The sequence below is a fragment of the Homalodisca vitripennis genome, chromosome 1, assembly GCF_021130785.1.
Source record: "Homalodisca vitripennis isolate AUS2020 chromosome 1, UT_GWSS_2.1, whole genome shotgun sequence".
Classification (NCBI taxonomy): domain Eukaryota; kingdom Metazoa; phylum Arthropoda; class Insecta; order Hemiptera; family Cicadellidae; genus Homalodisca; species Homalodisca vitripennis.
In genome coordinates, this window is record NC_060207.1 from 58,405,218 (window position 1) to 58,420,524 (window position 15,307).

A 15,307-nucleotide genomic window follows, 5' to 3' on the forward strand; every position below is an offset into this window, starting at 1 on the left:
CACTGCTGTCATTAAGATTAGAGAGAGGGCAGGTCATTTACATAAATAATAAATAAAGTAGGCCCCAAAATTGAACCTTGGGGAACACCTAACTGAACAAGACGTGTATCAGACAAAGAGCCATTGAAATAAACATATTGGAACCTATTTGTAAGGTAAGAAACAAAGAAATTTACAACAGTATTACTAAAACCATAAAACTTAAGCTTATTTACTAAAATGGCATGATTTACTGTGTCAAAGGCCTTGGAAAGGTCATAAGACCTAAAATTTACTAAATTTTTTGATTCCAGGCCCTCATAACAATCATTAATAAGAGATTGGACTGCACCAACAGTGCTGCGCTTGGCCCGAAAACCAAACTGACAGCTGCTAAGCAAATTATAGGTTTCAAGATAATGAACTAACTGCCCATGAACTAGCCCCGTTCCAAGACCTTTGACACAATTTGAAACAATCGATATAGGCCTATAATTACACACTTGATCCTTGGACCCTTCTTATGCACAGGAATTACTTTGTTGGTCTTTAAAACATCAGGGAAAATACCTAACATAATACATTCATTAAACAAAAAAGTTAAAACCTCACAAACAAAACTAGCAGCTAATTTTAAAATAGGGGCATTAACACCAAAACAGTCAAGACAAGAACTATTACTTAAACTAATGATAGCAGCATAGACTTTTTCCACTTTAAAAACTTTAAAACTAAAATTGTCAGCTTGGGAGCCATGAAACAGAGTAGTTATTTAAATAGAAGGAGTAGTTATTATTGCTAGGTGGTATCCCGTCACAAGTCTCGGAAACTGAGTTTACAAAAAAATTCATTAAAAAACTATTTGGATTTATTTTGATAGATGAACCTATAGGCCTAGACTGGCTATTTAATCTAGCTGATTGTGTTTATTATCTTCCAAGCAGCCTTGCTTTTATTTTTTGCTTTGTCAATTAGGCATTATTAAAATTAAGTTTAGCCTTCTTTATCTCATTCCTATAGACTATTTTAGTTTTTTTGTAATTATTTCTTATTTCTAAGTTTAGCTCAGATCTTGTGTTCTTTATTATGAAATAAAGTCTGTCTAACTCTAACTTGATTTGAGTTAGGCCATCATGGTACCAGGAAACATCTTTACTCCTAGTTTTAATTGGTTTTCTTTTAAGAGGCATAGAACTATTTAGAGCCCACAGAAAATTATCTAAAAATAACTTAAACTTACAATTTATATCTGAATCCATACTGTAAAATTTCATTCCAATTAACAGAGCAAGATAAGATAGAAACTGTGATGTACCACGATCAGACATAGGCCTAGAGATGGATATCTTAGTGACAGCTTCTGATGTTTCATGTTCCCAATTTAGCCTCAAAAAAGAGAGCACAATGATCTGAGACAGCAGTATGAATAACAGAGGAGTGTCCCCTATCTTGATGCACAGTCGTAAGCAGATTGTCGATGCAGCTACCCGTGTTATCATTTATGCCAGGTCTTGTTACCTCATAAACAGTAGTGTTAAGTCCAAAACTATCAAACAAGTTTAGCAGCTCTTTGGTATCACCACTTTGCTTGAGAAAGTCCACATTGAAATCACCAACAATAATTAGGTTAAAATTTATTGCCACACAAGATAGAAAAACATTTCACTCAATTTCTCATGGAATAGATTTAAATTTCCGGCTGGAGACCTGTAAGAAAGTCACCACTATAGTCTTCCAGGCAGGCAGCAAAATCGCCGCTAACTCAAAAGTAATCTCTTCTGAGAGACAAGCAATTTTTATCTAGAAGAACAAATTCAGATCTCTCTCCTTGACGGTGAGGAGCATTTGTAATTGTACTTTCTCATTCCAAATCATTCTAAGTGATCTCACAGGAAAATATAAAATCACAAATTATGCTGACCATTAGTGAGGCTTCAGTAGCGTCTCTGGTGCTACTTTACACTACTAAAAGAAAAAAAAAAACATCTTTCAAAATAGTGTGGTAAACAAAAATCAAGCTCCGATCATGTGAGTGCCTTCACACCATTTCAAGTTGGGCAAAATAAGAAGCGGCACAAGGACAATAAACTTGGAAAAGGACTTTTCACTCAAAAAAGAGCCATGATAGCTTTACTACACTTAATCTTTATGTTTCTTACTCTATGAACTGCCTGATCGTCATACTTAAACATTAACCCATTGCGGATCGTATTGTTTTGGCGCGGGCCATGAATTAATTTACGGTCAGCGGCTGCACGAACACCAATGGTGCGCCACATCGTATCGCTCGCTATTGTATACTAGAAAATTCAGCTGTGAAGGTATTCGTTCAAATGGAACATGGGCCTGTTGGAGTATTTGTGATGTAGGAACAATAACACGCGAGCAAGGTTCCGGGGTGGCAGGGATGATGTTTGAATCATAGTCTAAATAAAGCGGCTCGGGCGAAGCGATTACAACATCCGGACCATTGTCTAGACTAAACCCGCCAACATGTACGTCTGCGTCGTTTAGTTCTGTTTCACTAACCTCAAAGTATTATAATAACAGCTGAGGGAAACAACCAATCAGAAGCGCTAATAATCAGAGAGTAAACTCATATGAATGATTTTTCAACTTCGACATACAACTGCGATCTATAGGATATTTATAAAACTTTTGAAAACTAAATGTAGACCGTTGTTAAACACTCTTAGTTGACAAGTGAAGACGATCGCCCGATCTACCAGACATTACTAGAACTATTTGGAGGGAAATTTACAAGAAGACCGCTTTTGCGACCTGAGCTCGTCATCGTGCCGTTAGGCCCGGCCGCTGCATGACGAGCCCAGCTCGTCAGTGATCCACAATAGGTTAAAGAAATTGTTGATCCAGTAATTGCTCAAAATTAACCCTTATACAGTAATGTATAACATTGAATATTATAAATATTTAATCAAGAAAATAAGAAACATAGTACCCTTCCATAACTTTTTATTTCAACGTTTATTTGAATTTAAAACTTTAATTATAATAAGACTAACTGTATGAACACACAAATACACAGAACAAGACCTGATGATTAAACTGATTAATGTTGGTTTTGAGTGGTTTATCCTACCCTGACATGGTTGTGACAACAGACAGCATCCTTGCATCTGGCTAATACGCTGCATCCCAATGAGACACAACAGTTAACGGAACTGTTGCAGGATCCCAACACTATCGTTAATTAGTTGTACTATTTTTAGTTGAGCAACCGATGTTCTTTGGCTAATAGCTCTCATTTGATTCAATACTTGCGGTACACTAGCAACAACCAGTGGCACATTGAGTTGCACCATTAGTTACGAGGGCTGTTTTTTAAGTAAGGGCCGTTCTCCCGTACACGGTAGTAGTTCGCGTTCCTGCCGTAACGAGCGTGCGCGCCCGGCATTCTTAGCGAACAACTTCATGCCAGTTGCAGCTCTGTAGCTAACCTGTATGCATTACTGTGGATCTTTAAAATGTTTAAGATTATCGAATCACCCGCCGCGTGTGAGATTCGGTCAGTGATACGATTTTTGACTGCAAGAAACATGTCGGCTGCTGACATTCACCGTCAGCTTTGTGAGGTGTATGGTGCCAAGGCAATGAGTGAAGGTAAAGTGCGGAAATGGGTCCGAGAATTTAAAGATGGCCACGAAAATGTCCACGATGAAGATCGCTCAGGCCGGCCATCTGTGATCACGGGAGATTTGATTACTGCAGTTGACGCAAAAATTCATGAGGACCGACGGTTCACAATAACCACTCTCTCTATGGAATTTCCTCAAGTGTCCAGGTCAGTACTGTACAAAATTGTGTCAGAAAACCTAAACTTTAAAAAATTGTGCTCAAGATGGGTACCCAAACTCCTCACTGAGGATCACAAAAAAAAGAGATTAAGCAGTTCTTTGACTTTCTTGACCCGCTACGACGAGGAAGGAGACGACATGTTGAGTCGAATTGTCACAGGAGATGAAACATGGGTATCCCATATCACTCCTGAATCAAAGCAACAGTCCATGGAATGGCGGCACACAACATCTCCAGTCAAAGTCGAAGCCAAGCAAACGCTGTCGCGGCGCAAAGTTATGGCAACTGTGTTCTGGGACAGGCGCGGTGTTTTGCTAGTGGACTTTATGCCGCGAGAAATGACGATTAACTCAGAAGCCTACTGCGCAACCCTGGCCAGTCTCCGACGCGCCATTCAGAACAAAAGACGCGGCATGCTGACAAAGGGAATTCTGCTCCTCCACGACAATGCAAGGCCTCACACCGCTGCTCGGACACAGGAAATGATCGACTCTTTTGGCTGGGAAGTTTTGAATCATCCGCCGTACAGCCCCGACCTTGCTCCGAGCGATTTCCACCCTTTTCGTTACTTGAAAAATCATCTTGGCGGGAAGCGCTACAATGACGACGAAGAAGTCAAGACGGCCGTGAACTCCTGGTTGTCAGAGCAGGTGGCAGATTTCGTTGAAGAGGGATTTCAAAACTTAGTTTTAAGATATGATAAGTGCCTTAACAAACAAGGCAACTATGTAGAAAAATAAAGAAAAGTATGCAGATTTTGAAAATAAATGTATTTTGAAAAAAATAATTGTTGTTTATTTACAAAAAAAAAAACGGCCCTTACTTAAAAAACAGCCCTCGTATCCACAGCTAATAGCAACCTAAAAGAAAACTTTTCATAGAGTTGATGTCAATGCTATTCAGGACACAACTGATGCAAACAAAACTGCTGATGCTGGACCACCCTTGCTAACAGCCAGCAAACATTGCAATCAGCTGGTCTTCACTTCACTTACTGGTTGAGAAACTTGGTTTGTCAAGCGTTTGAGCAAATGCCTTGCTTGTTGTTAGAATTCTACATCGAGCATTGCATGATTGTTTATAATGCAAGAGGTTTAAAAATGGAACATTTTAAAATTGTCACAAGTTGGACATTGTTTTAATCATTTAGGAAACTTAACTGATTGTACAAACTGTGTATTATAATATTACACTATGAGCTTAATGTTGCACTGAATTAAACTTTCTGTCTACTAAGAAAATAGCAATTTGGAAAAATTAATCACTGTCCAAACAAGCGTGACAAAAAAACACCTACATCAGTCCACAGGATATTATTTTGTTTTTGTAGGGTAAAATATAAATAGTTCTTTGTTAGCTACCTCGATGTTATCCTCACTGCTTCTTGCATTGTTTGGTATTTTTCCAGGCTTCTTCCTCTTCTTTTTCTTTTTCCGACGGGCTGCTTCTTTGTGTTCTGCTTCATTCTCCTGTGCATTTAAGGAACCCGCAGTCTCATGATCATCATCCTCCTTAACCTCAGACTCTGAATGGGACTGCTGATTCAGCTGAAAATATAACACATATTTATGAATAAATAAACAATACTAAACAACTACACTTGTAATGTGTATTAATTTGATAGAAAACCCAAGAAAGCGTAATATTTACTTAAACAATTTATGTATTTAAGGTTTAATATTCAAATAAGTTTGAAAAGCTACATAGAGGTAAGAGATTCCTTATAATAAAACTTTTCTCTTAGTGTAGATGTTTCATATGATTTTGTAGTAATAAAATAATGACAGTTCCAACTAATGTGGCCTCCACTCATGCATTTCTTCTATAGCTATGTTGTTGGAACTTAAAAATTATTGTTTTTAATGTTTTGTATTCAGGTGAAATATAATAAGAGAGGCTTTACTTATTTCTCATCTAGCACTATCTATTACAGTAAACAAAACTACCTCTCTGACCCTATCTACACTATCTCACTGGCACTTCCTTTTCTTACATACTTATATTCTGTATTATAAGGGTATTTTATATGATAAAAAGACAGTATAAAGAATATAGAAGATATAGTCTACTTCTTTGAGAGCATTTTCAGTTAGGCTATAAGCTTTTATTAAAAAAAGACACCTCTTTCCTAATCAAATTTCACAAAAGCATGAGTACTGCAATCATTTTCATATTAATGTGATGACAAACGTATTCATATCTCTTAAGTTCCTCAACACAAAATCAATTTCTTTATAAAGGTTTATATATACTAGTTCACTTTGTCCCATATATAACCCACATATCATGTTTAGGACGTTAAGGAAAAAAAAAATGTTAAGGGAAAATAGATTTTTTCGAGGTAATTTTCTTATGGCCAAACTGTCGATTTGGTAACCACTAACCCATCCAATAAGATTTGCACAATCTAAAAAGCTACTTGATAATAAATTAATTGTTCTTCTGTATCATTTATGTCAAATCAAAATGGATCCACAAGTCAGGCAACTAATACCAACTACTTCAAGTAATTATGTGATTTTTTCTAATAGTAACCATTTATACAGTACTTGTGAAATACATCTTTATCTTTACTCAATCAATAAATGTACTAACATGTCTCAATATTTGTAACTCCCCAAACTGAGTAGCTCAGGGGCTGACATATCCCTAAATAAAACTTACAAGACAGTCCAAATTCGTTGAGCACCTGAATAATTACAACCATTATTATACAAGTATAGCAGATAATATGAAAATACTATATCATTGCCACAAAGGAAACATAAATAAATATGGGCCATTGTACAAGTAAGAACAATATTTTAAATGAAAGAATAGGCACCAAAAACCATACCATTTATGACAGAACTTTAATAAAAGGAATACAAATAATGTGGTCGAATTGAGCGAGATATAAGAAGATGCCTTGACAACAGAAATGTACACAAACAAACCAACCAAACTATACAACACATAACTTGGTCGAACTGTCATTTTTTAATTAATTTTTTTAACTGTTTAAACCTTGATGACCCGCCTAGGCAAACTTTTAATTAAATTATTTTGTGTTATATGCTTGTGTGTGTATGCCTACATTGTGTTTTTTATTAATTTGACTGCATTTGACGATCCCGTGATCGTGTGAAACACCTTATGTTTAAGAATAATGGATTGCTTGAAGCTGTGACTATAAGATTTAGGCTATACCAGAAATCCCAGAATCAGATCAAAATAAAACTATTTAAATAATATTCTCAACCTCAAAAGTAAAAATCCAATAGGTCTAACTGTAATATTAATGTAAATATTACTGACAAAATTTGTTTCGATAAATATAAAATCACTTAAGCCGATAAAAAAGTGAGTTGTAGGTGGTGTGCGATTAGATGGTGTTTGAGTTTTTTTTAATAACCCCACTCAGATAAGATGTGTACCTATCATAAAAAGGCTACAGTGAAATAAGCGGTCACCAACACAATCGGATAATGATTATCGATTTTAAATATTGATACTATCAAATACGACATTTGATCTATAGATATTCATAAATAATGATTGCCAGCTTTCTTTATTTAGACTAGTGATGGTCATTACCAGGTGTTGATAGTGACGTCATTACCAGGTGTTGATAGTGACATCATTACCAGATGTTATTTAATTTATGTAGTAGAAGGCTAGTGACAACGATAAATAATGGCGATGGATATGAAGATATTGGCTCAAAATGTTTTTATAAACACTGAACAATGTTGAAATGAAATATGCCTTTATTCAAGAGGCGGAGTTAGGGCTATTTAGCCCTCTCTACCACTCAACCTCACATAATATACAGATATATATATTGGGTGGTGCAAAAAGGATGGTCGGATTTGAACTGCGTAGTACCAGTGGAAGGTGAGGAGGGGGGACCACTGCCGGCCGTCTGCAAGTCGGCCATTACACCCAGTTTGCCACGAGATGGCGCATTATCTAAAACTACTGAAACTAAAATATCGAACCAAATCATGGTATCGGTACTTCAAATTACAGTATAGTTCAGCTATTTTTATATCTTAAAAAGTAATAATTTAATGATTAATAAAGAACTAGTATCTAGACTATGTATATTTATAAAATGTAACACACTAAACAATGTTACATTTAGTTTTTACTATTTTGAAGGATAAACATGTGCCGATATCTTATAACACAAATCACCATGTACTTGTGACCATTACTCAACTACTATACAGATGATTTTACTTTGTGGAAATTAATTTGAAACAATAAGGTCGAAACAAATAAGGTTATAAACTTTTACGATTGTATTATTAGTAAATGTATATTTTTATTTGTAAAAGAAATACAGATATTTAATAGTACAGAAAACAATAATTTAATTATATTTTTATAACCATGTAAAACAAACCTTTTTTATTGTACTCATATACTTTTATTTTCTTATTTTAGGTAAAAATTTTGACAAATAGTGTCTAGTTGCTAAAGTAAATATTTACTGTTAATGTAATAATAGAGGTAACATGTATTAATTTAAATTGAGTTAAAACACTACCAAATCAGTAAGATAAAATCATATATAGATTTCATCAACATTGGCCCATAATCAGTAAGACCTATCTGATACAGCTGTGACAAGGAGTCAAAGCTAAGAACATGCCGACATATTTAGAGCAGTTAGAGGGTTAAGAAATACTTAACCCTTTGCGGTCAGGTACAGTATTTATAGTTTGTCATCTGCGATCACCTGGCCCGTGAGACTTCCCAATACAAATTTCCTTTTATGCCCAGTTGGCCTGTGGGGTAGGGTACGATGAGCGGACCCGGTATTTTATATTGTAATTGGCAAACGATATTACGTAATCATAACCATCGATATAATCAATCTATACCGATTAATTATTTTGAACAATTAACTTTTAATAATCTGTATCAACAGCTTTAAACACTTTCAAATAATACTCGTAATGTAATATTTCAATTTTATATAAGTAATATATGATTATTAAAAATGGCAGTCAATTTTAGAAAACTACACGACATTGCTTTGAAAGATGATAAGAGATTTTTTTCATGACTTCCAACATGTGGAACTCGTACCGAAAAACCCATTATGCAAAATTTGTGGGAAAGAAACAACTGTAACTGTGAGAGGAGCAAATATGGTCGTCTTCAGTTTTCCAAATTTTGGTTATAATAATTTGTTTGATCACTGTAAATAATAAATTCATATTTTACTTTAAAATATATGATTGTTATTGAGTACTATAGATACTTTTATATCGATTGATAGTCTAGGATTTGAGATACGAATATTAGGTATCGATGATTACATTCTTCAATATAAAAAACCGGATCCGCTTATCGTACCCTCCCCGGCCTGTGTCCCTGGCCAGTAAAACATTCTATTTTTAGAAATATTTACCATGTGCTAGTAGGTCTGTGAAGTGCTGAAACCTACGGAGAAATTATTGAACTAAAAGACAAATGCCTTTCATTACATTTTACCGCCTTCAGTCTTGGAAACAAAATATAAATTCACAGCTGTGTTGCCGGTTCCATCGGCACTGTTTGCTCTGATTGACGTAGTTGTCTGCAAATTGTTTTGTTTATGTTTATTTATCAATTTGTTTTAAGTCGTGGTTTTAACATGGGTTTTATTTGTGATTTGTGTAAATAGTAATAAAGTTTTAAGAAAACATAGTGGTGAACAATAAACTGTCTTGAAAATAACGAGTAAACTTTGTCACCTGGTAAAAGTAAGGTTATGCTTACCTATAGATTTGTTGTAAGTTTATTTGTTATGGTGTTAGTTATCCAACAGTTTATAAAATCCTGTTAACATAGATAACCTTGCAAGTAATGAAGATTACAAATAAATAATCTTTGATGAATCTTGTGATATTTACTCACATCATGATAGTGATGTGCAATCTAATTATTGTGATGACTTAGAAGATTATGCTATAGAACAATTAGAAGATGAATATGATGAAATTCTTCCATTAGAAGATGGCCAAATTTTTGAAGACGATAATGTTGTTGGTGAGACACAAAATAGAGATATAGTACAGATGGATGAAGAGTGGAAAGAATGGTGTGAGGGCGTTACAAATTTTTGTGAATTTAAATGCGCACAAGATAGTGGTCACAAACTTTCAAGTAATGAAAACCCATCAATGTCTTTACAGTTTTTTTGACTCTTTTTCAATGACAGCCTTTTAACTGGTTTAAGAAACAAATAGATATGCTGCTGAAAAAATCCAAAAAAATACGCGATTACAGAACAAATCAATCTGGCGGTCATGGGTAGAAGTAACACTTCCAGACTTAAAAAGAACTAATTTCTTTTGCAATACCTGCACAAACAATCCGGGACTCCATATCAGCAAGTGCTTTGAAAAATATCATTCCAACGAAAGGCTCAAACAAGATTAAATTAAAAGACTGTCATGTTGTTTTCACAAGACAGTATAATCTGTGATTTCTTTTAATATTAAATAAGTATATAATGTCATTTAAATAAAACAACCAAATGTATATTGTACTTCATTTTATTATGTTTGTGTTCATATCAATAAAACACATGTTTAAATGTAACTGGCTTTGAGTTATTTAAAGTTGAGTTTACATATAAAGTTTAAATGCCCTATGTAAACATTGAAGATTGCTGTAAAAACAATTCCGAGTTGGTAGGAAGTAGCCGTCATGATAAATATCGAGCTGACGCAAGGATTGACATGGCCAGTGACGCGGGCCAGGCGAGTGGCGAGGACTACTCATGTTGAAATTATTCGGCGCCGTCTTTGACAACTGTGTGGCCAGTCTCACGGGCCATCTGACCGCAAAGGGTTAAATCAATTATAAAACAATGCTAATTCAACAGTAGTGCCTATGCCACTTTTATCACATAATGTATAAGGGCCATCGATAGTCAATACCAAGTAAACCCCTAGGGTCATATTATCAAGCATTTTGATAAATAACAGTGTTTTTCAAAGTTGTAACATTAAATCAAGGGTATAAATGTTGATTTTTTTGAGAATAAACATTTGAGATCCTACATGTGATTAGTCTCCGAAAATAAGATAACATTTATATTATGAATGTTTCATGCACAAGTATTGATAAAACTTAATAATGAAGCTTCTAAACTCATTCAGATATATAGTAATAGAAAAACATTGTAACATCTATTGTATAGGCTGAAGAAGAGGGGCCTAAATAATGCACAGGTATTTTTAATAGGATTTAGAGTTAAAGTTTGTTAGCCTCACCAGATCATAGCGGTTTATATTCAACTGTTTTTTCTTTGCTCCTCCTGAACTTGAAAAATCTGCTTCTGTATCACTTGCATCATCACCCAAAGAGGTTATATCTTTTTCACCCTGTAATCCAAGTTTTCTTAAAACGCGCGATGACATAATCTTATTAATTGTCTATTATGACTAAATCATTTGCTCTGAGTAGGTAAAACTCTTAATACTCAAATATGATTAACACACAATAAATTTATTTATTATTTACATCAATACTTGTCATAAATGCTTTTTATCAAGTGACTAGACAGGCAACTGATGACGTTTCCGTTACAAATTCCAAAGGTTACTTTCCGCTGTGACAACAGTATTTTAATGATAATACGATAAATTAACACAATCACTATTCAAATAAATCCCATACGGTATCTCAATATAATCAATTCATTTTTAACCATCTCAACCAATTTTCGCCATTCTCTACTACACTACTGTCATTCCAATTCCAACACAAGTTTTGATTAGATCAGTGTAGCCACCAACAAAAAGTCACGTTGCCCTCAGATCTTATAGGCATACCGGTATACTTTTTCAATATTTATGAAATAATTACTTATTTTAATGCGAAATCACAATTCAATAAGCGTATGTACAATTTTGAATAAAAATATTTAAAAAAATAACTAACAAAAGTAATAAATAGGAATTACAAGAGACAGAAACTAATAATAAAAGCCAACAATAGTATGTTACATATAATCACTAATGATTTGACGAATTTAATTTGTCCTTACTGTTCCTAATTGGCAGATCATAAGAATTTCATCGATTAAGAAGTCAACATGAGATGCTACAATATTTTCAATGCCGTTAGACACGATGCACAACTTGTAACTGCTTGTAGCTTCCACTGTACATAGTTGGTCCCCATCTGAAGTATATTGAAAACCTTGAAGAACTTGTTCCAGAAGAGTACCAGAAGTAGACACCATTCATAACTTTAGAATAATCTATAACTTTGGATAAAAATTTAAGCAGGTACATTACAAACTAAAGGTATCTCCTTGCCTTTGGTAGATACAGTTAAAGTTGCTTTTTAATAGTTCTTAGGAAAATATCCATGCATGTTGTCATATTATTGGAAAACTAGTCTTGAAAGTAATGAGTAAACGAGCTATAATACAGCTTGGGTGATAGTCACAGTAATTTAAATGTAAAATACATTTTGCAACACAATCCAATACTGTGATAAAACATTATCTTATATAAATAGTAACAATAGTCGTATTTCTATCTTTCATCTTATAACATGTTGGGTTTGGGATAAGCATTTAGTTGGATATCATTATAATAGTAACTTTAAAAATTAATATACAGGGAACATATCAATAGTTCAGTCAACAAATCAAGACACTGAATAATTTAAATTCGACACGGACGTGTCTCTCATAATGCGAGTTGGTTCTCCTCAAGGGCAAGAATGGGGTCGGATGTCGGCCATAGTATTTGATTGAAGATAAAAACAACTACAACAGTTAAATATTTCCAAGAACATCTTTATCACTTTAGTTTATTCTTGATAAACAATTTGCACACATAAGCACTGCATGAATAACGATTTTGATTTAATATAGTATTTAAATGTCTTATAATACGGGTTTTTGTGAAAGCACCGATTAGAATCCATCTGGCAGAGGCGGAGTAACATAGCACAACAAAAAAATTTCTCAGTGCTTTATCATATTATATAAATGTAAAAATGCCATAACTAACTAGATAGTTTTAGACTGTATTGTTGTTCCACGAAAACTGTATATGTACGAAAACCTTAATTTTAATATTGGTCTTATTAGTTGTCAGGTTGAATTTGAGCAAACCAAATTACTACTATAAAAAAGGAATAATGTGTTCATACGTCTAAAAATGTACAAATGTAGATCTACTTGCATAAGCAAATTTTACAAAGTTGTCAAGAAAGATTGATATGAGATGAAAATCATTGGTTGATTTGATACTGATGTTTATTATTAAAATTAACTTTGTGACTTCCATTTCTTGCAATGTTTTGCTTTTGAAATAGAGTGTCGAGTCGTCAGCATATTGAACAAGTTTTCCATGCGGGATCACAGAAGTCAATCTACTGCCATAAATCAGGAATAAAAGAGGCCCAGGGATAGATCCTTGAGGGACACCATGATGCACTTTAATTTTGTTTGAAACAACCTTCGAAATCTTCACTGTCTGATCTCGCTCCTTTAGGTAAGAGGCAAGCCATAACTGTGGAATCCCCTGAACGCCATATCTCTCTAACTGGTGCAACAGTGTTTCATGATGCAGACAGTCAAATGCTTTGGATAGGTCACGAAATGTGCTAAGCACATGTTTTTACCTCTCCAATCCATCAACAACATTGTCCAAAAGATTATTCACGGCATTGATTGTGGATCTGATTTTTCTGAATCCAAATTGTTCTTCATTCAGAACTAGCTCGTTTACTAGAAAGCTTTCAAGCTTTCCATAGAAAATCTTTTCAAACATTTTGCTGAACACGGGCAGAATTAAAATAGGACGATAGTTGTTTGCAATACAAATATCAACAGAAACATTCGAGTTGCTTGCTCGAATTCAACCTAACAAATAATAATATCATTCATATCTAGACATAATTAATACGAATTTAAATTCAGTGTCTTGATTTGCTGACTGAACTATTGATATGTTCCCTGTATATTAATTTTTAAAGTTACTATTATAAAGATATCAAACTAAATGCTTATCCCAAACCAAACATGTTATATGATGAAAGATAGAAACACGACTATTGTTACTATTTATATAAGATAATTTTTTATCACAGTATTGGATTGTGTTGCAAAATGTATTTTACATTTAAATTATTATAAAAGTTATAGATTACTCTAAAGTTATGCATGGTGTCTACTTTTGGTACTCTTCTGGAACAAGTTCTTCGAGGGTTTCAATAGACTTCAAATAGTAAATAGAAATTGTAAAAATAGATTTTGTATCACAGTATTAGTGAAACTATGCGAAAGCGACTTCATAGGGCCAACTTAGGAACTCATTTGATGGACTGGTATCCATTTTTGTATTTTATTTTATTTTCCTGAAAAGTGTTACATAACATTTTTTTGTTTTATTTCATGAACCAATACCATGAAATTTGGTTTTGTTATAGCCAATGAAATACAGAACTGAAATATTTGGATTGCCTTACCAAATTTCCTATTATTTATTGCAGTTTTAAAGCTTTAACGTTATTTATTAACGTTCTTTTGCTATAATCTTGAAAAATACATGATACCAAATTATTGGCTTTTAAAAGGCACAGTATCAATGACGCGGCGAAAATAAATCCGAGCTGGTGGGGACGCAACAATGACGTGGCTGCTGTGTGCACGCAGGCGCCATAGTGGATAGCACCGCTGCCCATCCGATCTGAGTGGACAGTACGCGCTAAAATAATACGAGCCTACGAGAAGCCATATTTAGCCATCCGAGCGGAAAGGGTTAAGAATTCAACACGCATAATGAAAAGTGTTCAACTGTTGAAACGTCAGAGGTTTCATCAGCGAAGACGCTAAAAAACTTAGCTTCTTTAACTTGACATGTTTTTTTTTTTAGTTTTAACTTGGTTGCAAGCATCATAACTTGATTTTGAAAATTCCAACTTAAATATATTGCATTTCTGCCACATGACTAAAAATAAGTTCTTAAATGTTGGTCTTCCCCTTTAATTCTGGCTGAGCGAAGCTTGAAAGTTTCCCTCGTCTTCAATTGGTTTACAATTATTTTGAAATTTACCGTAATATCTATAGCCCTTAAGGGCAATATTTTTTCTACTACACAAAATAATAGTATCCATTATTGTAGTTATTCTTTTCATATTATTTTCGACTTGAATCTCTTTTTCTCTATCTACAGATTTGTCAATTGGTTTTATTTGGCTGACCAATACTCTTTTCAAGTTAGCCACACTTACGCATGAATCTTTATGATAATGTAAGTTTGCATGTTTTTCAATTTTTTAACGTTTTTTCCCACTTATAAGAACCTTGATCAACAAGTTAGGCATTATGTTAAGCATGCTGAGTGTTCAATCCAGAATACAAAAACCAAGAATAATTGTTCAGCTATAAAAACGAAAGTTTCTGTTGTTGATTCCCATGTGAGCGTTAAAGGAAGTTGAAATGACTGAGGAATCCATTTGGCATTTAAAACATTTAGCTCTGCATTATCCGTCAACCCTTCGTTTT

General features: G+C 34.1%; 1 protein-coding gene across 1 annotated transcript in view; it reads right to left on the reverse strand.

Moving 5' to 3' along the window:
• LOC124362278 (transcription factor 25) overlaps nucleotides 1-11,548 on the reverse strand; it is a 56,119-nt gene extending 44,571 nt beyond the window's left edge. Inside the window, exons 1-2 of the mRNA XM_046816638.1 lie at nucleotides 11,052-11,548; nucleotides 5,157-5,342 (exon numbers count right to left, since the gene is read on the reverse strand). Coding sequence (XP_046672594.1) covers nucleotides 5,157-5,342; nucleotides 11,052-11,198 — 333 coding nt within the window. The 5' untranslated portion in view covers nucleotides 11,199-11,548. The remainder of the gene's footprint in view (nucleotides 1-5,156; nucleotides 5,343-11,051) is intronic.
• Nucleotides 11,549-15,307: the final 3,759 nt, after the last annotated feature.